Below are 22248 nucleotides of genomic sequence, written 5' to 3'. Positions count from 1 at the left end.
GAAAACAATACCGTAAGATCGTATTCTACATGAAATTAAATTTTCGCGAAATATTACCGTTTGAACTATTTCTTTAAATATATATATATATATTTATAAATATAATATATATATAGAATTGTTCAACTACCTATAGAGTGATGCAATCAGACAATCTTTAGGATTATTGGATCGTATACGATATAACGTTAATTGCAATTTCTTTTAGAATTCATTTTCAATAAAGTCGAGACACGTTCGAGGAAACTGAAACGCGCTGTAAAGAAGAATTGAGTGCGATTACAATCCTCTGTTTGAGGACTGTGCCTTTTGCGTCACCCTATATACGCGGTTGTTATACAATAACAAATTAACAATAATTCTAAAGCTTTGGAGTGATTTTCTTTATAGCTGTGACTTACTTTTAATGATAATTCCTCTACTGCTACATCTAACGAATACTGTCCTATCTATAAGTACGTTTAGACCAAGTCTGTATAGTGTTAAAAAGAGCTATAAAGCACAAATACTAAATCTCCTGCTGCTGAGTCATGCGCGAGATGTAGACGGGTAACTTGTACGATGTCGTCTATGTACATACAAACTAATATCTCTTCGAAGTATTCCTGAAACCGGTAAAGATACAATTAACGAACGCATGCCTCGGGTTAGGTTGCATACGGGACACTGTTCACGTGTATAATTTACCTTAATACAAGGCACCTCGTTGTTAGCTATCACTTGTCGCAGTTTCGTTTGGCGTTTTATTGTTAGAACCAAACACCGATTGTTGACTAATACCTGTCGCGACTGTCTGACTTGGATGAATTACAGGTCCTACTGTTTGGACTAAATTACAGGTAACCGGCACCATTGGCGGCAGATTCACCGAATTATTCATAGGACTGATATTACACGATAACGATGGTCTTTTTCTTTCTAAGCTATTCGTCGCCATCTGTCGTCGTGTTGTCGAATTACGTTCGAGACTGTTCGTGACAATAGGATGCCTTCGCTCGAGGCTGGAGCCGCTGCTAACGTCGCTTTGGCTATCCTAAACAGGGGAGAAAGATTCGTGTGTCTATGGTAACGGTGTAAAAAGTGATTTACTAACGATGAGAAATTTTGTTGCTAGGTCCAGGTGCGTTACCTGCAGAGAACGATCGACCGACTGGCCCATTCTGTGAAGAAGGTCGCCGCTTTGGCTCTGTCTGAACGTGGTGCCTTGGCGTTCGGTCGACTGACTTCTTCTTAGAAACTGTTCGCCAGACTGGCTGGAACGGATACGACCTTCCGGTGCAGATTCCTGCGGGACGCTAACGTCGTTTTGCTTTTGGCAAATCTGATTGTCCACGTACGGATAGCGAATGCGTATCGAGTCGATCACGTCTAACAAGTTCTTCGCGTCCATTGCCAAGATGTGAGCTGCCGATAACATTCGTCTGAAATCATTGTACGTACCCTTAATATTTCCGTTCGTTCGTTACACCGGGATATATACACGGTGATTCTGGAATTTTACTTTCGGTACTCCGCGTCCAAAGTAGTAGCGCTGTACTTCTGAGCCTGTTTCATGGCGGTCACCAGTTCCGCCATGTCCTTGCTGAGAACTTTATGCGCCATTTCTACTTCTCGATGAGCAGATATGGGTAATATGTCCATCAGAGCGTCCACGGACGATAGGAGTGTTCTCAACTCGATGCCTACTTTCCGTACTAGTTCCAAGTATTGTTCAGCTTTGCTTTGTTGAACGCCTGTAGTCATAATTCGGTTAAATCGAGATTCACAGATGTAATAAAGTAAGCGTTAGAGAGTTACATTGCACCTTGAGACAGAGACATTACGGCACGGACGACACTCGTAGTGCAATCGTATACTTTGTCGTTGGTTCTGTCCAAATCCGCGGTTGGAGTAGGCTCCATTTTCTAGGGAACACAAATAATTTCTACCGCTTTGTTTGTAACACGAGCCTCCCTATACAGGGTGTTCGGCCAACCCTGGCAAAAATTGTAATGGGAGATTCTGGACGCCAAAATAAGACGAAAATCAAGAATACTAATTTGTTGATGGAGGCTTCGTTAAAAAGTTATTAACGTTTAAAGTTTCACATCTTCTCGAATTTTTTTCTCGAAAATGAGTAGGATTTCGTGGGTATGCCTATTCACCAAAAATGATCGTAATTGACCTCCGCAACCGAAAATAATTTTTCCAAAACGATTTGAAATTTTTTTTTCCGTCGAAAAATGTCACACCTTCTCGAATTTTTTTCTAGAAAGTGGAAGGGATTTCGGGGGTATGTCTATTCATAAAAAATAATTGTAATTAATCCCCTTAGCTAAAAATAAATTTTTCAAAACGATTTGGAACTTTTTAATTTCGTTGAAAAATTAGGCACCTACTCGAATTTTTTTCTAGAAAGTGGGTAGGATTTCGAGGGTATGTCTGTTCACCAAAAATGATTGCAATTGACCCCCGCAACAGAAAATAATTTTTCCAAAACGATTTGAAATTTTTTTTTCCATCGAAAAATGTCACACCTTCTTCGAATTTTTTTCTCGAAAGTGCGTAGGATTTCGAGGGTATGTCTGTTCACCGAAAATGATTGTAATTAATCCCCTTAGCTAAAAATAATTTTTTCAGAACTATTTGGAACCTTTTAATTTAATCTGTTAATAACTTTTTAATAAAGCCTCGGTCAAGAAATTGGTATTCTTGATTTTCGTCCTATTTTGACCTCTAGAATCTCCCATTAAAATTTTTCCCATGGATGAACAGCCTGTATAGTATGATGATTAAGTCCATTACCTTCACAACGATCACTTTATCAGTGCCCTTGTCAGAACCCAATGAGCCAGTATTGGTGCTGTGCTGTTCATGATTTGGTGATTGGGTGACTGAACGAGGAACCGGAGGACTGGCACTTTCATCGCCGCTTGTCGCGATAGATAAACGTTTCTAAACAGATAGAAATGGATATTGCAATATTAACATTGACTAAAGTAAATAAACAATTGATTTTATAAGAGCGTTGTAGGATCATATGCATCGTAACTAATTTGCACACCTCTTCTCTAGCCAACCAGCGACTGTCCTCTTCCGACTGGCGTTGCTGTTGCAACAGCCGCTGTTCAAGCAGCTTTTGTTCGTCGTCGATGCCGCTGTTGAAGTTTTCTGTAACGCTGTCCAACAGCTGTGATTGCACAGCTCTCTGAAACGAGACAAACTGATTTTTATTTCTCACGTGTCGGTTATCCAATCGTCGATTTCGGTAAATTCATTGTCTCGACTTTCTTTCAATAAACATATATATATATATACACGGTAAAATTAAAGAGATGCATAATTCTCGATGCAAAAATACAATTTCAGAATGAGAGTAGTGCAATCACACTCGTCACATGCAGCTCAAGATGTTATATATATGTATGTATATAACATCATATTATTATTATTATTATTATCATGTCCATTCTTCATGCAAAAGTATTAGCCTACCAAACTTCAAATAAAAAAAAAAAATAATTCAACCGTAACGAAACATCGTGCCTAGTTTTTTTTTTTTTTTTTTTGCGCAACGAAAGTAGAAAGGCCTACTGCGTGTATGCGTGTGTGTGTCTGTGAGCACACAAACGAGCGTGCGCGAGCGTTCCGCAGATTAGAGCCGTTCGAGATCACAGGAACCAATCCAGGAATATTCCAGGAACAAATCCGGATGTGAAACGGGGATCCCGAACAGTTCTACCGCGTTTACCAAAAAGCATATACCGTAACCCCGCGTGCATTGTCACCAAGTGCCCATTTAAATCTGTAAATGTAAAATAGAATCGTTCGTATTGCCTCGCTATTTTGTTCACGATAGCGTTATTAATGGTACGGCGGGATCCTCCCAACGGGGAACGAGTCCAAACACGAAGTAATTCGGAACATTAATAATTACACATTGTTCGAATTACGAGTAATTAAAAATAATTAGAACAAGGTCGTGATTGTACTTATTCTCACCGATCCATCGATAACACTTTCGCGAAGATGCAGCGATACACATATTTTATTTTACATTGGCGGATTCGACCCTGCGTGCAGCGAACGATAACAGCGGAGGGGATGACTCCGTTGCAGTTACGGAGGTGACAATTAAACGGGGGTTACCGTATGTACGTATATACACATTGCTGCTCAAAAGTTTCAAGCACCTCCGCTGTTTTTAGAGAAACGAAGCTTTTTTTTTTTTATAAGGACATACGCTCGTTTTATTTAGAATTGTATTCTTTGTTATTAGGATCACTTAACACTTTGACGGCCGCTGTCACGTGTGCGTGATCTACTGCATCGGTCACCATTTTATCATACATTCAACTTATTACGTTTGTCGATGTTACATTTATAATTCCTTGTAATAATATTCCTAATATCAGTGGTGACGGGCAACGGTCTTATTACACGCGGCCATTAAAGTATTAAGTACAATTTAAGATAAAAGATTGTGATCGTGTACCATTTGTACCGCAAACCACGACTCGCTCTGTACAAGAAAGACAATATCCTTAATGAAACGTTCTCGTATGCACGGAAAAAGGTTCGGTTCGCCAAAAATTGCGAAGGCGCCGGGAAGTTTCGCGGCGGCAGCGTGTGCACGTCCATCGCGCGCGACACAAGTGGTTGTCGGTTAGGTGCAAGAATGTCCCGAGTAACAAAAAAAAAAAAAAGAAAAAAAAAAAAATGAAATCAATGTACATAATGCTGTTTGCAGATAGGAGGATGCGATTTGTTTCATTCCTAGGAGGCATTAGCCGAACCTGGTCTTGATGCGCCTCCTCTGTCATCGAGCTGCTCGACGACATCGTGCTGTCGCTGACAGCGGAGGATATCAGAGATCCGGAGAGCGTACCGTCTGTGGAGCTAGTCAGCTGTTCGTCTTGCTTTTGCGCTACGTACGTGGTGATTTTCGCGACACCGGTCGCCGGCTGGGGCGCGCTAGTCTTAACGATTCCCGGCTGGCAGGCGAGATACTGCGTGGCGTTCGACGCGCTCGTTACCGGATTCGTAACGTTGCACTGAGCGGCGACGCTCGATTGTTGGCCGACGACCACGTAGCTAGACGTGCACGGATGAACGTGGTGCTGATGCTGCATACCGGTGGACGGTTGCGGCTGTACCGGATGACCCGGGCCCAGCACGCCGAACGACAATTGCTGATTCACGTTGGACGATTGCGAGCTGGCCACGTGACTGGCTATTCCAGTCTGTTGGATCTGTTGCGCGTACGCGTGACCCGGATGCACCTTCTGCGACTGCACCACCGTGACGGAGGTCGCGTGGCCCGTGTAAATCGGGTTGGCGCCGCTCGGCTGGCACTGCTGGCCAGAGTGTTGCGCCGTCACGTAAGAAGCCGAGTGCACGGGATTGCTCTGACGTTGGATGTTCTGGGCGTGCTGGGACTGCGACAGGTACACCGTCTGCGGCCCCGGATGACTGATGTTCGAATAGATTTGCTGCTGGTGTTGGTAATTCTGGGCGTGCATCATCATCGGCTGAGGCTGCAGACTCTGCCCGGTCGTCGCGACGTGCGCCACGTTCCCTCGCGGATTCTGGACGCAGCCGACGACGGGCGCGTTCGCGGACATCGGGTCGGGCGCGTTCTGCGCGCGGAACTTGAGCACCGGACCGTACAGACATTCCGCGTTGGACGTGGGCACGTTAGCGTTGGACGAACCGACGGTCGCGCGTGAACTCTGACCGACCGGTTGACCTACACCGAACACTTGACCCGCGCCAGCGCCGGGGAATTGACTGTAACTGGTGGCGATCTGAGGCTGACCGACCGACGCCATATTGTTCAGGCTGCCGGGCCCGAAGTTGCCCGGATTCTCGCCGAAGTTACCGCCCACGCTCGGGCTCTGGCTCAGATTGCCGACGATGGCGGAGCTCTGGGTGAAATTGGCCACCGGGCCGTAGATCTCGCCGCAGCCGGACGCGGCGGTCGTCACCGGGACGCCGCTCGACGCTGTGAACTTCTGCACGGGCGAGTAAAGATCGCCTGTAATGCTACCGACCACTTTCGAGCTGACCGCGTACAAATTTTGCATCTCTTTAACCTTCTGCTGCTTTTTGCTAGCAGCGGGTGATTGGGCTTGTGCAGTCTCTGAAATGTTCAGGCTGGACACGAGGGACGGAACGTCCGAGGACTCGAGCGAGTCCAGGTTCGTGTCGGATAGGGTCGAGTCCCCGGAATGGGTGTCGTGGGAGGCGGACGGTTCGGAGATGGTCGGATCGAAGAAGGGCAGGTCGGAGACCAGGGCGGTGGTCAAGACTTGGTCTTCGTCTTGGAACTGCACCGCCAAGGTGTTGAAGGGGGAGGCGGGTGTCGTGTACACGGAGGGACATACCCCCCTGGTTTGATTGTCCTTGAGAAGTTGCGCGAGAACCTCGGGGCTTTGAGCCACGATATAGGTGGAAACAGGCGCCGCGGCCGTTAGCTGAGATTGGTCCGTCGTGTTTTGCGGTTGCCTCGATGGTTTCGGCGGCGGTACGTCGTCTGCACCTAAAACACGACAGATCATCTGATGAAACGTCCAAGATCGTCACGCAGGGTGTCTCGAAATACGCCGATGCGGTCCAAATAATTTTACTCGAGCAACGCATAATTTACAATTAATTCAAGGTGATCGCGTCGGGTGTCCCACTGTGCATACTTTGCGACACCCTGCATAGTTAATCGTTCCTCTCCCTACATACCCCAAGACATGGCTTGAACTCTCCTGTTTTCTCGTTTCATCGTTTCCTGCTGTTGATGTTTCTCTTCCAACAGAATCTCACTGAAAATTTTAACAATGCCCAACTTATAAAATTTGTACAACCAAAGTTAGAACTCTTTTCGCTAATATTATTTTAAAAAGTATATGAAATGTTTGAGAACATAATATTTGATCGAGTTTTTATCGGTTCTGTAATCAGCCACATTTTGAATACTATCGTACTTGTTGATCGACGTTATCGGAACGATAAAGCTTGGTATCGTCGGAGGATACCTAAAAATACGCGATTGCTGTTGGTCAGGCATACTCACTGCAACGTTTCCCTGATTTCTTTGAACGTTGGTCGCTTGCTAGGCTCGTAACTCCAGCACTGAGACATCAGTGAATACAATCGCGGGGGGCAGTGATTGGGCAGCGCCAGTCTCTCCCCGTTCTCGAGCTTGCGGATCACCTCGTTGTTTTTCACACCTTGGAACGGCTTCACGCCCAGCATCAAAATCTCCCACATGCACACGCCTGAACAAGTAAAACAAAGACGCTTTACCCTCGCCTTAAGCAAACGGTAACGGAGGCGTAAAAACATTGGTTTTGAAACTGACCAAACATCCAGACGTCGGAAGACGTGGTGAATCTCCGGAAGTTGATGCTCTCCGGGGCCATCCACTTGATCGGTAACTTGCACTTGCTGGCCGTGTAGTAGCTTTGATCCTCCACCCATCTGCTCAGCCCGAAATCTGCCAATTTCACGCAATTGTGGGCGGACACCAGCACGTTCCTCGCGGCGATATCTCTGCAAATAATTAGTCATTAGACCGATAACGTAACTTTCAATCGTTTGCTCGTCCCGTTACCTGTGCACGAATTTCTTGCTCTCGAGGTACGACAAGGCGGTGCTCAGCTGAAACGTGTAAAGCAACAGCGTGGCTAGGTCCAGACGCTGTTTGTTCGATTGCAGATAAGCTCTCATCTCGCCTAACCTGGCCAACTCCATCACCAGCCAAATCGGTGCTTCCGAGCATACACCGATCAGTCGTATGATGTGAGGGTGCTCGAACTGTTGCATTATGTCTGAAATTTTCGCGCGTTAGAACGGTTTTTCTTTCCGCCGATCGAGTCTAGAGCAGGTTCCTTACAGGCTTCCTCGAGGAATTTCTCCGATGTCGCGAGATCCGCGTCCACTTTGCAGGTTTTCACGGCTACGGCTATGGTCTGGTTGTCCCTGCCCTTGTACGAACCCTTGTGCACGTTCCCGAACTGACCCTCGCCGATTATTTCGCCCAGCTCCACTTGGTTCCTCACTATCTCGTAATCTCGAGCTGCAATTCGCGATTGGAAACACATTTATGTGATTCTTCGCACTGGAATATCATTAACTTGGAATATTAAATACTGCCAATTTTATATGGGACTTATTGGGCGAATAATGTAGGCGCCATCTTGTTCTACGATCCTCTGTCGTGTTTCGGGTAGTTTAAGAGTTTTTTACGGTAAAATTTATTAAAAAATCCAGATATGTTTCATGGAAAGAATTCTCCAATGTGCAAAATGGTGGCTTACTGGCTGGCGTCGAATAGTCTCCCTCCTCGTCCACGATCTCCGCGTAGTCCTCGGACAATATGGTCCCCGTTTTGCTGACGTTCTTCTCCGGACTGTTGGTGCCGTCTTGTCTGTACTTGGGCGGATGGGCGTCTACATCGAAACCAACATCGCGTTCTTAATAATCACGCAAGCCCATTTATCGCGACGTTCATGCAGCACCAAACACGATAAACTACGGGACCATTCAAAAAAAACTACAAACCTTTGCATGGACAGGGATAGTTTTTCCACGATGCAGCTTGGAAGTGTAAACGATTAGAAACTTGGTTATAGTCCGTGAACGTAAAAGGGGGGGTAGGGGGTAGGGGGTAGGGGAGGTAACGTGCGAATAATAAATTCTGTGTACGATGCGTGTGAGTACGTGTATCGACGTTACGTTTCTAATTTGTTCAGGTACTATAAAAAAAAACAAAAAAAATTCTCTAAGTATCGATCGTGTGATCATCGTGATTCTTTGCTTCGAAAACTATAGCGTTAAGAAGAGACTCGAGCATCTTGATAATTTTAAGGGTTTACGCCAGGGTGACGGGCTGAAAAATAAGGCAGCTTTTGGATACTGTTTTCGAGCTCAACTTTCAATGATAAGTAATTAAAGTTTCTTTCTTTCTCTCATGCTACTCTTCAGGGCTTTTAAATTTTGTTTCCCCGGTAGGGAGAGTGGTACCTTTTCTGTTCCACAACGAGGTGTTGCTTCCGGTGACCAGCCTGCAGTATCCATCGATGAGATCGGCGAGACTCTCCGCTTGATCGAGACTGGAGCACGTTATGCTGAGCGTTTCCGCCGCCCCGGCCACCCTCAACTTGATGCACGCCTTCGCGTGTTCCTTGCAGTCGGACGCTAGCGTCTGTATGGACTGTATCTGGGAGAACTCCGCCATTCTCGTTGGCTGCGACAACACACACCTTCGGTGAAACACTGGGAAACGTTTCTTTGGCCTGTCAACCGGGACGTTTCTCGCAATAAAAGGACGCGGACACGTTTAGTTTTGCCTCGTGAAGTTACTTTCTATCTCTAATTTATTATTTCCGGTTAACAGGTCGGGTCAGAGGAGTCACCGAGAAACCTACCACCGTTCCACCCCTGTGGGCCATGTAAGATATGCCTAAATCCGGCCCGATGACTAGTTCCACGGGTATAGACCAGCTCGACTGAAAACGAGAAGAGTAAAGTGCAAATAACGTCGCTGGGTCTTCCGAGTTCTTTGGAGCAGCGAATACAATGCAGACTCACCCCCAGAGCGCATATGAACCTCTCTTGGTCGAATCTGTAGTGCGCCCTCAGGAGATCGAAGAACTTGAACATGCATTCCAGTTCCGACTGCGCGGCCACCTTCTTGAAATGCTGCTGTATCAGCTTGCGCAGCGCCTTTGGTTTCATTCCGTTCAGCACGGATCGCGGTAAAAACTTGTGCAGACCGACCTGCGAAACGAACAACAGGCGATTGTTAGCGAAAACCGAGGCGAAATGACGATTATCTTTCATCCCGCTGTACCTCTCTTTCCAGGTACTCGAGATTGCTCTTCTTGTCGAGCGCCATTTGCGGCATGTCTTTGAAGAAGTAACGAATCTCCAGACAGCACAGCTGAACCGCCACGTCCTGGTCCAGGGCCGCGTGATTCGCGCACAGATAATCGTTTCGTACCTACGACAACGACCATATTCGATTCCTTTGTTCAAAACAGTGGTAATTAACCCTCTCTTCCCCGAGGACAGAACCTACCACGAATGCAACCTTCCGCCATTTTGGGGGGTTGCAGTCGTTCCCAACGAAACTTAAAATTTGTTCACTCGTCTAAACCTTGAATCGAGGTGTTTGCACTAGCCAGAAAAAGATCGTGGCGTGGTACTTGACCCTTGCTCGACCCCCGTAGCCTTAGAAAAGCAACCCCCTTCGCTATTGTTTGACTCCCACAATGACCCTTCCGGGGTCTAGCCCCTTGGACGAGTTACTGGAATAACCTAATATGCTACCCTGAGGTCTGGGGAGTGGATCAGGTTAAACACCACTGGTTTACCAAGTGTACGATGTATTGGGTTGAAAAAGTTCTGCCACAAGGTACCTGATCGTAGTAGTAATAGAACGTCACTTTATCCTTCTCGTACAGGTCGTTCAGGTTCTGCGGTAGGTACCGTACCCTCAGCTCGTACCTCCACTCGCAATGGGGGTGTTTCTTCTCGTACTTCTCTTGAACCTGACAAACATTCAGAAACGTTCTAATTCCTCGTTTGTTCTACGTTTGTGCAACCTAAAGAATCGTTCTAACATAGTTTTCTATTTTCAGGCTCGACGAACCTGGTACATGGTGGTGTCTTGGTGCAACCAGTAGCTCTCTCCCGATCCGGGATGATGCAGCCTCATGGCGTAGAGATTTCGATAGTGCCTCGTGCCAACTGCCAATCGACTGGTCACCAGAGAGATGATGCCTCTCACGTCGATGGCGTCGCCGAACTTGACGACGTTGAAACCACCTTGGGAAAAATCACAGTCTGCGTAACTGGCTTGTACGATCACGATGAAAAATAGGGCTATATTTTTTACTTTTGTAACTTTAAATAAGGGTTGCTTGTTTCGAGCGTAAAATAGTTTTTAATTTACCGTTGGGCAGATGGACCTTGAGGGTCGCCTTGTCCATGGGGGTGGGCGATCCATGGGGCGGTGTGTTCTTGCCGCCGCCGCTGCCCTGCACGCCGCCAACGCCGCCTCCACCTCCATCTCCCACGCCAGTGCTCATCCCCTCATGGCTGCCATGGAAAAGATAAAAGGAAAAAACGGCGAAGAGGCCGGGCTTAGTCGACGTCGCGGCAACGAGGACGTCAATTATGCATTATCTCATAAAACCTCGGCGCGCGCTGGTTCAACTTAACGTCGAAGCTCGCCCGAGAGTATTAATTATTCACCGGCCCATAGAGGAAAAGGATTTCTTCTGAAACCTTCCGGCTTTCTCTCTTTCTCTCAGCCCCTTCTAACCGTCCCGGAATTTTCGCCGTCGACAAAGAGGCGGATAATACGCGAGACGCAAAGAAGCTTGCGTGCTCTAAACACTGCAGCGGCATCGAGCCGCTTTCAAGCGTGTCCAGGCACGATTAATACCGGAACATCGCTTTCTGATAACGCTCGAATCGATGGATCGGGTTTAAAGACGACGTAAATAATTCCGTGGAAAAGGGACGCTCGGTTTGTTCGAGGGTGGCAAAGTCGGAGGGGGTGTCGAGTGAATTTATGGACGGCCTCCCACGTTCGAAGGACCTCGCGTAAACAAAAGCACGTGAGCATGACAGTCGCGGCTTCGATGCTCGATAGTGTCGTGGTCTCGCGCGTCTTACCGAACGACAACTTACTTGTTCGATGGCTCGATACAATGCGTGGGCGGCGACACATGTCGATATTAATGTCACCGGGATCGGTACGATCGCTACTTGGCGACTAAGCAGAAATTACTCGACATTGTTCGCGTTCCCCTTAACCTTTCGCGGTATCGAGCGCGCGAAACCCGTCGCCGACACTTTCAAAACGCGTTCGAACACGAACAAACGCTGTAATCGCCGCCTTCGTGCGCACACCGACGCGGACAAACGCCATTATCATAAACACGGTTATTGTTATACGGGACGGGTATTTCTTTCTATCATCTTCGCCATCGGGGCGATTTAACGGCGCGTGAATTCGACGCGTCATCGCGCGAGCATGATTGTCCGCGGATCGGCCGTTCCCATGCGTTCTCCTGGGTGATTGTCGCTCGGTATTTTTAGACGTTACAAGATCGCGACGCGATATTTCCACTAATCGTTTCTCGCTTATACAGACTGCTAGCAGAGCCGGGGCAGGTTTTATCTCCGAGCGACGAATCGAAATTTTAGGCTCGTTCCGTAAACCATTGCTCACGTCACTGCTTCTCTAGACATTGGAGCTTGACTTCTTCGCGTTCCATTCGATTTAGAGTTATTTTAAATCTTAACTGGACTATTGCAGCCGCAAGTTTGAATTAATAATTGTTAACATTAAGTAAACTAATTCAGTTGAGACTTAGAGTCCACTTAAGGGTCAAGGGAATATAGACTTATTCGATAATTTTATTTCTTGAGAAGGATTCAGTAAGAATAATAATAGTGAATTAATGCGTCGCGTTTGTCGTCATCGTTCTCGAGCTCTTGTACCTGTATTCATGGAACGAAACATGTTCACGGAGGCTGTTTCTTTATTTTGCAATGGCGACGCGACGGCTAGCGATTGAAACGCGTGAGTAAATTGGGACGTTGACCGGACCGAGCGCCTAACCAGATTCCCCGTCGTCGCTGGGTTCACGAACGAATCCGAAACCTGTATTCGTTGTTCTTAAATACGAGTTGCCGAACTCCGGGGCCGCGTGGCGAGCCTCGAAAACCGTTCGAAACGGAAGCGAGACGGGACTACGGTTTCTTATCGGTCGGACGAAACTCCGATAACCTTGATCGGATCGATATACCCGGCTGAATCACGACTTTCGAAGGCGAATCCGTCATACTTTCCACGAGGAAGGTTGGACGTCGGTGACGTCACTCGCGATGACCTAATAAAACGCCTCCTCCGTTTGTCTTCGATTCGACGTCGTTGTCCAAACCAGCGTCTCTCAAACTGGGCTTCGCGAGACCCTCGACGTCCATTTTGTAAATCACAGAAATCACAGAAAACCAGAAACAGTTTCCTTCGACTTGCATTTCATATTGGGGAAACATTTTATCAAACAGAATTATTCGTATGTTTAAATATTTCTTATACATTTGCATATTAAGTGCATCAGGTAGTTTTTTGAAACTTAAATGCACTCTCGTTGTGAATTAACACGTTCACTGTCCGGTCTCTTAGCGGTATATTCAAAAGCATGGTGTCGTGACTCGTATACGGGCCATAGACAGTGAACGTGTTGAGTACAGCTGAGATGTTTAATGATCGTTTGCTCGTTGAAAAGCTAGATCGATACAAAGTTTGAGACACACTGGTCTAAACTATGCGCCGCGAATGAACTCGCGCGAGCGTTGATCTTGCGCCGAATGAATGCAAGCGGTTGTATAAATTATTAATAACACGTTGCTTACGGTGACTTCATGCAATTATCGAGATTCTACTGTCTATCTCCACTGTCCCATAATTCCGCTTTCTAACTTCGTTTCTGACGCATCTCTAACGCGAAAGGTACATTCATAGTACCTCGATAAAGCGTCTCGAGCAGACGCTTTAACGAGGTATGGCGGCGATTTGCTCACTGGAAGCGATTTTTAGTCCCATAAGCTCCTGCACACTTAGAGTACAGTATAAATATCATGGATAAATCACTGTACAGTCGCTGTTTGCTCGAGTTTCAGTACTTTTTAAAGTCATTGTACGCGAATGACTCCCAAGTGTCGTTCGTTCTCGAGGGAAATTTTTCTAGACCGTTCGTGCCATTTGTCAACGCAACAAACAAGGTTCTCGCACGATCATCGAGGTTGTGTAGTGTGCTCGAAAGTTTCGTGGATCCGACTGAATTCGAATCTCCGTGCTAAGCGATGCTCGACTCGGTTTCTCGAGCACAGTGGAACAACACTGATGCTTGCATGTGAACCTTAACCGTTGCATCGCAGAAGGGGCGGTTACTTAGCAACAAGTGAAGCTGGAAGTGGAAGTCTTCCGCTTGAGACAAAAGCAGATCGATCGTAAGAGACCTTACGCGAGAGGTGAAGTGTAAGCGATGGAAATGCATTGTGGAGCTCGAGGAGCAACCAAGAAATCTGAGTAATGTTCGCGGTATGAAAAAAATCCGCCGTTTCATCCACGGGTTGCGTTTTCGCGATCGCGATGCACTCAAATTCTTTGCATTTGTGGAATATTTGAAAAGCCGATCGTCGAGTCTGAATTTTATACAGAAACGGATACTTCAGATCTATGCTCTTCCTTTTAATCGCATGAATTTCGATAGAAGCAAAGAACGAACCTCTTTTTTTTGCAATTAACGAGGTTCTACTGTACTAGTCGCGATTGACCGGGTCTGTGCACAAAGGATTCGAGGGCTCCTTTAAATCGAGCGGGTATTTCCATTCCGTAAACCACTGGTAATCGCGGCGGGAGACGTCCTTCGTTGAAAAATGTCGGCTAGGTGATTTCATTTGGTCGTCATTCAATCGCAGTTATGAAGCTATTGAAAGGCTACTCGGAATTAACGCGCTGGAAAATAGAAGAACCGCCTCGGATTTAATGGTCCCATTTAAAATCACAAACGGCCGTATTGCACGCCCGGAAGCACTTTATTCCGGCCATTTGTATGCGCCGTGAAAAATAGTTAGAAACGCGATCCTCTGTTCGACCTGAACTACCTCTAGATTTCGGTACGATGTTTCACTATCGCGATACATTCTCCATGCAGATTCTTTCCCGAGGTTTCCAGCCCACCCTGGTTGTTATTTAGGAATGAACAGTATTATCATATACAGGGTGTAAAAACCACCCCTGGGAAAAACTTTAATGGGAGATTCTAGAGGCCACACAGTATATTTTCGGTAAAGAATTTTTTTCTCGAAAGTGAGTAAAATTTCGGGGGTATGTCTGTTCACCAAAAATGATTGTAATTAATCCCCATAACAGAAAATAATTTTTCCAAAACGATTTGAAATCTTTTTTTTCCATCGAAAAATGTCACACCTTCTTGAATTTTTTTCTCGAAAGTGGGTAGGACTTCGAGGGTATGTCTGTTCACTAAAAATGATTGCAATTGACCCCCGCAATAGAAAATAATTTTTCCAAAACGATTTGAAATCTTTTTTTCCATCGAAAAATGTCACACCTTATCGAATTTTTTTCTCGAAAGTGCGTAGGATTTCGGGGGTATGTCTGTTCACCAAAAATGATTGCAATTGACCCCCGCAATAGAAAATAATTTTTCCAAAACGATTTGAAATCTTTTTTTCCATCGAAAAATGTCACACCTTATCGAATTTTTTTCTCGAAAGTGCGTAGGATTTCGGGGGTATGTCTGTTCACCAGAAATGTTTGCAATTGACCCCCGCAGCAGGAAATAATTTTTTTTGAACGATTTGACAAATTTTTAAATTTAATTTTTTAACAACTTTTGAACGAAACCTCAATCGAGAATATTCTTAATTTTTGTCTTTATTTTGGCCTCTAGAATCTTCCATTAAACACCCTGTATTATAAGTTTGAGTTTTCCACGGTTTAAACTGGGGCTAGAAAGCTAGCTTTGGTGATTTAAAAATGGCGATTTCGCTTTCTTACGGATCCCCGACGTTGTTTGTGTTTTGGTTCCGTAAAAAGGCGACGCGCGAAAACGTCGTCGAACTGTTCCAGCAAGTGTGTTTGCATCGTGGCTATTAATGCAAATGTATATTACGAGCGTCGTCCGGCTAAGGAATGCCGTCGGTCAGGAACGAAGTGCTCGCGCAAAGAACCACGAGCCTTCTCCGTCGATATGTGTGTCGAATCGTAGGAAAAATCGAGAGGAATCGGGACGACTTCTCAGAACCGAGATCCCGGAATCCCTGGAATCTCGATATTCGAGACGATACCGTATCGATTGTTCCGAAACGACACTCGATCGTCAAGATTCTCGAATGTTTCGAGACTCCCGGATTCCCCGATCGAATCACAGCTCTATACAAGATAAATATTTACGCTAACTGGATCTCCAACCACCAACGAGGCATAAATGTTTAGTAATAATTATCGATAACGAATAATACTGTTTCTCCCGTGGTTCTCTTTATTTTCTATTGTTTCGTGCCACGTCGAAGGACTTTGGAGCGAGGCGGGGATCACGATCGTTGTACGTCGATCGAGGATCGACGGTGCCGGGGATTTTTCCGCGGGGAAACGGTCGCGCGATGAATATTCATTTTCCGGGGCAGTTTCGCGGCTCGGTGAATCGGTCGAATTAATTCAATTGCGCGCGACATATTAAATGGCTTCCGTCGCGATAATTACAAAGCGCGAACAGCGGCCAGACTTATTTGTTTATTGCGGAATATCGTCGGGTAGCATGCCGCGCTAGGTGGCGGTAACGCTATTAAAGCGGCTTGCCGCTTATAAATTACACCCGGTGGCGTACAACGCGGCGTAGGAACGACGTCGACGCTGGGAATGAGGTAATCGGTCGTTCCTAAGCCGCTGCGAGAAAAATCCTATACCTCCTAGCAAGCAAACCCGCGTTTTCACGCCCGTGGAACGAAACGACGCGCGAAACTTCGCCACGCTTCTATCCATTACCTCTAAAAGTTCCCCCGTACAAACGCGCGTTAACCCTTTGCAATGCAAGACTTTAACGGAAGCAACTATCCACTTCGATTCAATTTCGCGACGCCATTTTGTGGAATATTAAAATTACCATCCCCCCAGAGAACTTTATAAACGCTTGTAATTTAAAATTCCTCGAGTCGTTTCGTTAATTAGATCGGTGGAGATTTAAAAAAATCTTCTCAGCGCCCCAATTTTGCGGACTACTTTCACCCTTGCAAAGTGGGCGTGTAGGATATTATCTCAGAAACCTTTTCCCCAGGTAAATTTCCCCCCAAATTGTTTTTTCGAACGACCCAGTTTGTCTGGGTTCGATCGGGGGGTGGTTTAGCGTGGCAAACTCAACCTGAACGAGTGGAAAAAAAGGGTGTTGGAAAGGGGGAGGGGTGAAAGGGAGAGGATACGTCCTCTCCGGCCCTGACCCGTGGCGATCAGAACCACCACGCACCTGCGACTCTCGCCCACGCACCTTACCTTTCACTATTACTTTCTCTATTGCGCTTTTGCATCGTCCGGAGGAATAACGAGGCACGAACGGTCGTTACCAGCCAGCGCGTCGTCGCGGAAAAACGCGAGCACCGGGCATAGATCATGGCGATCGTCGATGGGACTCGTTACCGCGAAAGACGATCCACGGAACCCGGTCGTTCAACCGGGGGAATCTCGATCGAAGGGTTCCCGTGTAAACCAGCGCGAGTGCGACAATATAAAACAACGTTATACGCGTGCAATTCAATTTCTTCGATAGTAAATACTTGGATCTATGGTGAAATACATTTACAAATTTAGAAATTGAGTAACCAATGGAACCAATATACTCGACTGGCGGGTCTGGACCTATCCTGGCATAATCTCCTTCGAGCAGACCCGCCTGGGTTCGCAGGAAGGAGATTACGCCGTGGCCAATCAGACACACCAGCCATCTTCTTATCTCCGAACAGAACTCCGTATCTCAGTACGTAATAATTCACGTGTGTACGATGCCCATTCTCTAAGATTTCCTAAGAATTCTAGGCACGACGACGCGTAGAAGAATCGCTCGAATTCCCATCGTCCGCCATTTACGACGGTTTTACCTCGTTCTGGCCACCCTGTGGAATTTCCAGGTGCCCAGGGTGTCGGGGCTGTAGGTGTCGTTGCATCCTAGCTGCCCCAGGGAGCACAGCAACCCCCCGTTCTCCCTCCTCCATCGTTTGTCCCGCTTCAGGAAAAAGAACCCTCTGGGATCCTTGTCGAACGAGCCGAGATTTTGGCCGCGACAGGTCGGCCACGAGATCACGCTGGCCTTGCGTTCCACCAATTCCAGCATGGTTTTCACCGACAGCTACCCTCGAAATCGTTCAGAGCGTTCGTCGACACAGATAACCGCGTTCGCTGTTTCTCGAGGGAGGAATATCGGCTGCGAGGAAATCCGTTGGCCAATCGACGGATCGATTTACAGAGATCCCCGACGAGCCCCGTCATAGTCGCTGCGCCTATCTCGGGGATTTTTTCGCGTAACTCGATTCCAGCCCGATCCAGAACGATCGATGCCCGCCTAGCGGAACGGTCGCATGGATCTCGTCTTACGAAATCGAATCGCGCGCTGGGACACGGTCTCCGCGATCCTCCGACGCGAGACAACCTCCATTCTACCGGAAACGACGCATCTCTCGCGACATAAAAGTATCACTGTTGGAATTAAATCGTTTCTTTGCAATTGTTTTTTACCTAGTCCCCTCAAATGGTGATACTAATCGTGTTTTAATTCTCTAGTCGCGGGCACAATCGCGGTAAAACAATTACTGACGATAATCGAGGTTCGCGTTTAACCGCAGCCCATTTTATTTTTATTTTTAACGCAAAACAGATCAATTCGAAACGATACGAACGATGTTTACCGAACCATTAGGTCGCAAATAATTTCTCTTCCCGTTTTCGCTACCACGACGATATTAATTCCGACGTCGCGGGTTCAAAGTCCGTCGCGACGCTTTCGCGCGTATCCACCGACGAAAATGAAACCTCCCTCCGGTCCGATTGTTTTTTAATCGCGAGGACGCTCGTGTGCGCGCCTGTTCGCCGTCGAACGGAAACTGATCGACGCCTCGAACAACCTGCCGTTCTCTCCGCTCGTCTAGGCTCTTTCACGAGCGTTCTTTCGACTCTCCTGTCGCTCTATCCCTTTCTGCCTCCATCTACGATCTTTGGTACAGCTGGTACGCGTGGGCAGACGGTGAAAAATCACGTGGCCAGCGTAATTCCTACGACGCAAATAAATCGGTTGCTCCGGGTCGCGCGAACAGACTGCCTGGAGACGCCGATCGACGTGATATTTCATACGCGAGACGCGAGACGCACGATCCCCCAGTTTCCCTCTATTTTTATTCACCGTTAAGATTCGAGGGACCAGTCTCGCGTAATCGGATGAAAAAAAACAATTTTTCGCATTTCGAAATAAAAAAGAATATCGAAGCCACCCGCCACGATACGAGACGCGTTGGAGTTCGAGATAAGTCGACCTTATCGCCAGCAGGAGTTGCAAGCTGGCGCGTACGGCGGCTGTCAGAAAGGAATACTTCTCTGGGAAGACGCGAGATCGTTTGTGGCCCACTTACGAGGATCGAGAGACGATCTCTGGGGCATATATTCCAATCGTGGGTTAGAAACAGTTCGAATATTGAAATAGAAATACTCGACTTTATCTCTTCATTTAGTACCAAATATAATAGAAGCCAAGGAAAGTATTTTCGAGCCAAAAAATGAATAATTTCGTTCTTCGTGCAGCGTTTAAAATTCCAGTATGAAATTGCCGTCGAAACCAAGGGAAGTTTGTCTCGAAGCGTATATCTGTCCGTCGACGAAGCTAAATGAGTTATTCAGGTGGCCTGTTTAAAGTGTTCCAGCCGGTAGAGGTACATTATCGGATAGCATTTTAATTAGGAATGAATTCCATAGCGGGGCACTTACTGCTGTTCAACGTCGCTTGAAATTTTCAGTCCCCCGGCAGGAACCATAGAAACTGATCAAACAGATTGCACGATTCATACAGAGTAAATGTAGAAGTTGGGCGAAATTGTACGTAGACCCGGTTTTCTCGTGTTTCGGTCCATCGTCGGGAATGGCCAAGTCGATCAAAGAATTTCAGTGGGTCAGTGAAATACCGTGAATCCTATCTATCCTGGCAATCTGGGCAAATTAACATTTTTCTATCACGAGGAGAAGAGCGTTTATATAAATGAATTATTCAGTATGTTTTTATGAGATTCCAGGGGAAACTAGCCCCATAGAGTTCAAAGAGACCCGGAGTTGTACTTGGATCACCCACGTCGGAGTTTCCTCAATCTTTTCCCCGTTGGTGTTCCCGAGTTGAGAAAGAATTTTAAGTTCCACCTATCCCAGCAGCTTAAGAAAGCTAACTTCTATCCTGTTAGCTTAAAGGAGACCCGCAAGTTCAATCTTTCCCGACAGCTTACGAGTTGTAACTTCCACGTTCCATTTATCTTATCGATCTCGGAAGTTGTTTTAATCCATACCATCGGGTGCAAGGAGGAATTATAGTCGTGCCTATCTTAACGAACCGAGAACGTATCTACGACCATGCAGGATGTAAATTCAAATAACGAGTGTATCCTTTTAAGATTTTATAACTCCAGAGTGCAATGGTTCTTTGTATCGTGATGATCTTCATCTTCTGTGTTTATTTTTAAAGCAATTTAAGACGACACACGTTACACTGTCGGGCAATTATTGATTAAGCAGTCTCTTTTTACTGGCTCGCAGCTTCTTTGTACGGGGCAAGTGAACGTTCATGAGTTTCGTCCGAACGATCACTCGCTATTCTTTGGTGATTTGATCCAAGATGAAAGCGCATTCGGAGCTTCTCGTGAGAAAGGAGTGGCCCTTGGATGGACCGATCCTTTCCTCCAATCGTACTCGTTGTCTTTGCAATGAAAAATTCTTGTATTTTTACTATTACAAAATAATTGTAGGATTGTACCTAACTCGATTATTATTTTGTCTGTTTTAATATGGAAGAAGGTTGTGCACCACTGTTGGGCCTGCTGCACGGTTCGTGCCACGTTCCAATCTTGTCTTATTTTCTTCGGGAAAGTAATTGCTTGGCAATCCGGACTAAACGAGACGATCGATAGAACTCTGATTCCATCTTCTTCATTTTACGACGAATATAAAGCATCGTCGATAATACAAATCGAGGATGTAACCTTTTTTTTTGCTTGTAAAGAATACTCGTTTCCAGGCAGAGCGGAATCTATCGCTCGATTTACGATCCCCTTCGGTGGTAAATGCTATAAATAAGAAAATATGCGCAATAACAACCGTGTAAAACGAGACGATATCGTAAACCGAAGTGCATAAAAGGTAGAATCTTAGACTTCGTTTGCAGCTTAATGCATATATTTTCCTATTCCGTATCGTTCGTATTACTATTCTTATTTATAGAATTCACCCAAAAGAAAATGTTCTTTACGAGGAAAGCAGTACTTGTGTTTTTAAACTTCAGACAAGAAAGATGGCGGAAAATACAAGTTCGACGAGTCAGTTGGCGCGAGAGATCGAGCAAACGGCGTGAAAGGTTGTCCACGGCTGCCTAATGGCATTTAGGCGAAGGATAGAACGTTAACAATAGACAGGGCGAACGTTAACAATAGACGATCCACGAGTTTTACGAACCTCCGCGCTCCGTGGGGCTCCACGCGTTTCGCCATAATCTGAAAAAAGTCTCGAGGCTGTCTGCTTGATATCTGCTCGCGTAGGAAGCGCGTTCTGCGTGGCAAACGAGATACATAGCGTCGCAAACTAGTCATCAGCGCTACGATAGCCGCTACGTTTATACAAAACGTGATATCTACGCTGCTATTAACATTTTATTATTTTATAAGCTTCTCATCAAGATTTTGCGCTATTGCAGTTGCAAAAATCATTGAAACCATTCATTTTTAATAATCTTTTCAAAGACTATACACTTTCCTTTTGAAATCTTCGTTTCAATTACAGAGAAAATTGTACTGTGCATACGCGAGAAGTTGGCAAGCGGAGGGTGGCGCCTCGTTAGCTCCGCCCACACTCTCGTCGTACGACCAATAGGGTAGGCCGCGACATTTGAAATTCTCACCAAGGACAAAAATTTCCATCGTTTTTTCATTTCTCGCATAAATTTCGCTGTGATCCCGTGGACGAGAGTTCGTAAAACGCAGACAATTAATTCGAGGTTCATTCGGAGGGGGTATCCCTTCTGGCTTGAGCCATAAAACCGAAGGTCGACGTTCTCCGCGCCGAAAGACGGTCGTAGGGTCCTGGCTTAGGCCAGACGCGGCGTAGGAACGACGGTGGTCCTTCTAGGTTCTAAAATTACGATTCTCTGGGCTTAAAAGCTCGTTGAACCTCGACCGCGCGCGGAAAGAGACCCCCCCCCCGACAACTCGATTTTCGAACTCCAGAGATGGAACGACGGTGCTCGTTTCCCGTGGAATTTCGTTCCCGCGACGATCGTTCGAGGGTAACTGGAATAAATTGTATCGAATATATCGGTGGTCCCCCGGGAGGGATCTCGAGAGAGAGCATCCGGAGACAAAGGGGATATTCGAGACTCGGTGCTGTTTTAATTTTCTCCCTGAAAGAATTCTAACAACTCCGAACCGGGGAGGAAGGGCGGA

General features: G+C 46.3%; 1 protein-coding gene across 4 annotated transcripts in view; it reads right to left on the bottom strand.

Annotated features, from left to right (window-relative positions):
• Window positions 1–267: 267 nt before the first annotated feature.
• LOC122395820 (focal adhesion kinase 1) overlaps window positions 268–22248 on the bottom strand; it is a 50733-nt gene continuing 28752 nt past the window's right edge. For 2 of the 4 annotated variants that reach the window (XM_043393720.1, XM_043393703.1), the window contains exons 2-23: window positions 10931–11076; window positions 10628–10803; window positions 10395–10526; window positions 9827–9976; window positions 9565–9753; window positions 9402–9482; window positions 8998–9220; window positions 8536–8571; window positions 8292–8423; window positions 7868–8050; window positions 7586–7802; window positions 7334–7524; window positions 7046–7250; window positions 6715–6794; window positions 4776–6520; window positions 3044–3187; window positions 2785–2934; window positions 1805–1904; window positions 1502–1733; window positions 1130–1421; window positions 688–1033; window positions 268–605 (exon numbers count right to left, since the gene is read on the bottom strand). In XM_043393720.1, the coding sequence (XP_043249655.1) occupies window positions 710–1033; window positions 1130–1421; window positions 1502–1733; window positions 1805–1904; window positions 2785–2934; window positions 3044–3187; window positions 4776–6520; window positions 6715–6794; window positions 7046–7250; window positions 7334–7524; window positions 7586–7802; window positions 7868–8050; window positions 8292–8423; window positions 8536–8571; window positions 8998–9220; window positions 9402–9482; window positions 9565–9753; window positions 9827–9976; window positions 10395–10526; window positions 10628–10803; window positions 10931–11066 (5118 nt within the window). In that variant the 5' untranslated portion in view covers window positions 11067–11076 and the 3' untranslated portion in view covers window positions 268–605; window positions 688–709. The remainder of the gene's footprint in view (window positions 606–687; window positions 1034–1129; window positions 1422–1501; window positions 1734–1804; window positions 1905–2784; window positions 2935–3043; window positions 3188–4775; window positions 6521–6714; window positions 6795–7045; window positions 7251–7333; window positions 7525–7585; window positions 7803–7867; window positions 8051–8291; window positions 8424–8535; window positions 8572–8997; window positions 9221–9401; window positions 9483–9564; window positions 9754–9826; window positions 9977–10394; window positions 10527–10627; window positions 10804–10930; window positions 11077–22248) is intronic. The other 2 variants (XM_043393729.1, XM_043393713.1) reach the window with 2 other exon arrangements.

Source organism: Colletes gigas, unplaced genomic scaffold (genome assembly GCF_013123115.1).
Source record: "Colletes gigas isolate AHSC1104 unplaced genomic scaffold, ASM1312311v1 Colletes_gigas_Sc00001, whole genome shotgun sequence".
Taxonomy (NCBI): Eukaryota; Metazoa; Arthropoda; class Insecta; order Hymenoptera; family Colletidae; genus Colletes; species Colletes gigas.
Note: the sequence above shows the minus strand (reverse complement) of the source record. Positions and strands in the feature narration are given on the sequence as shown.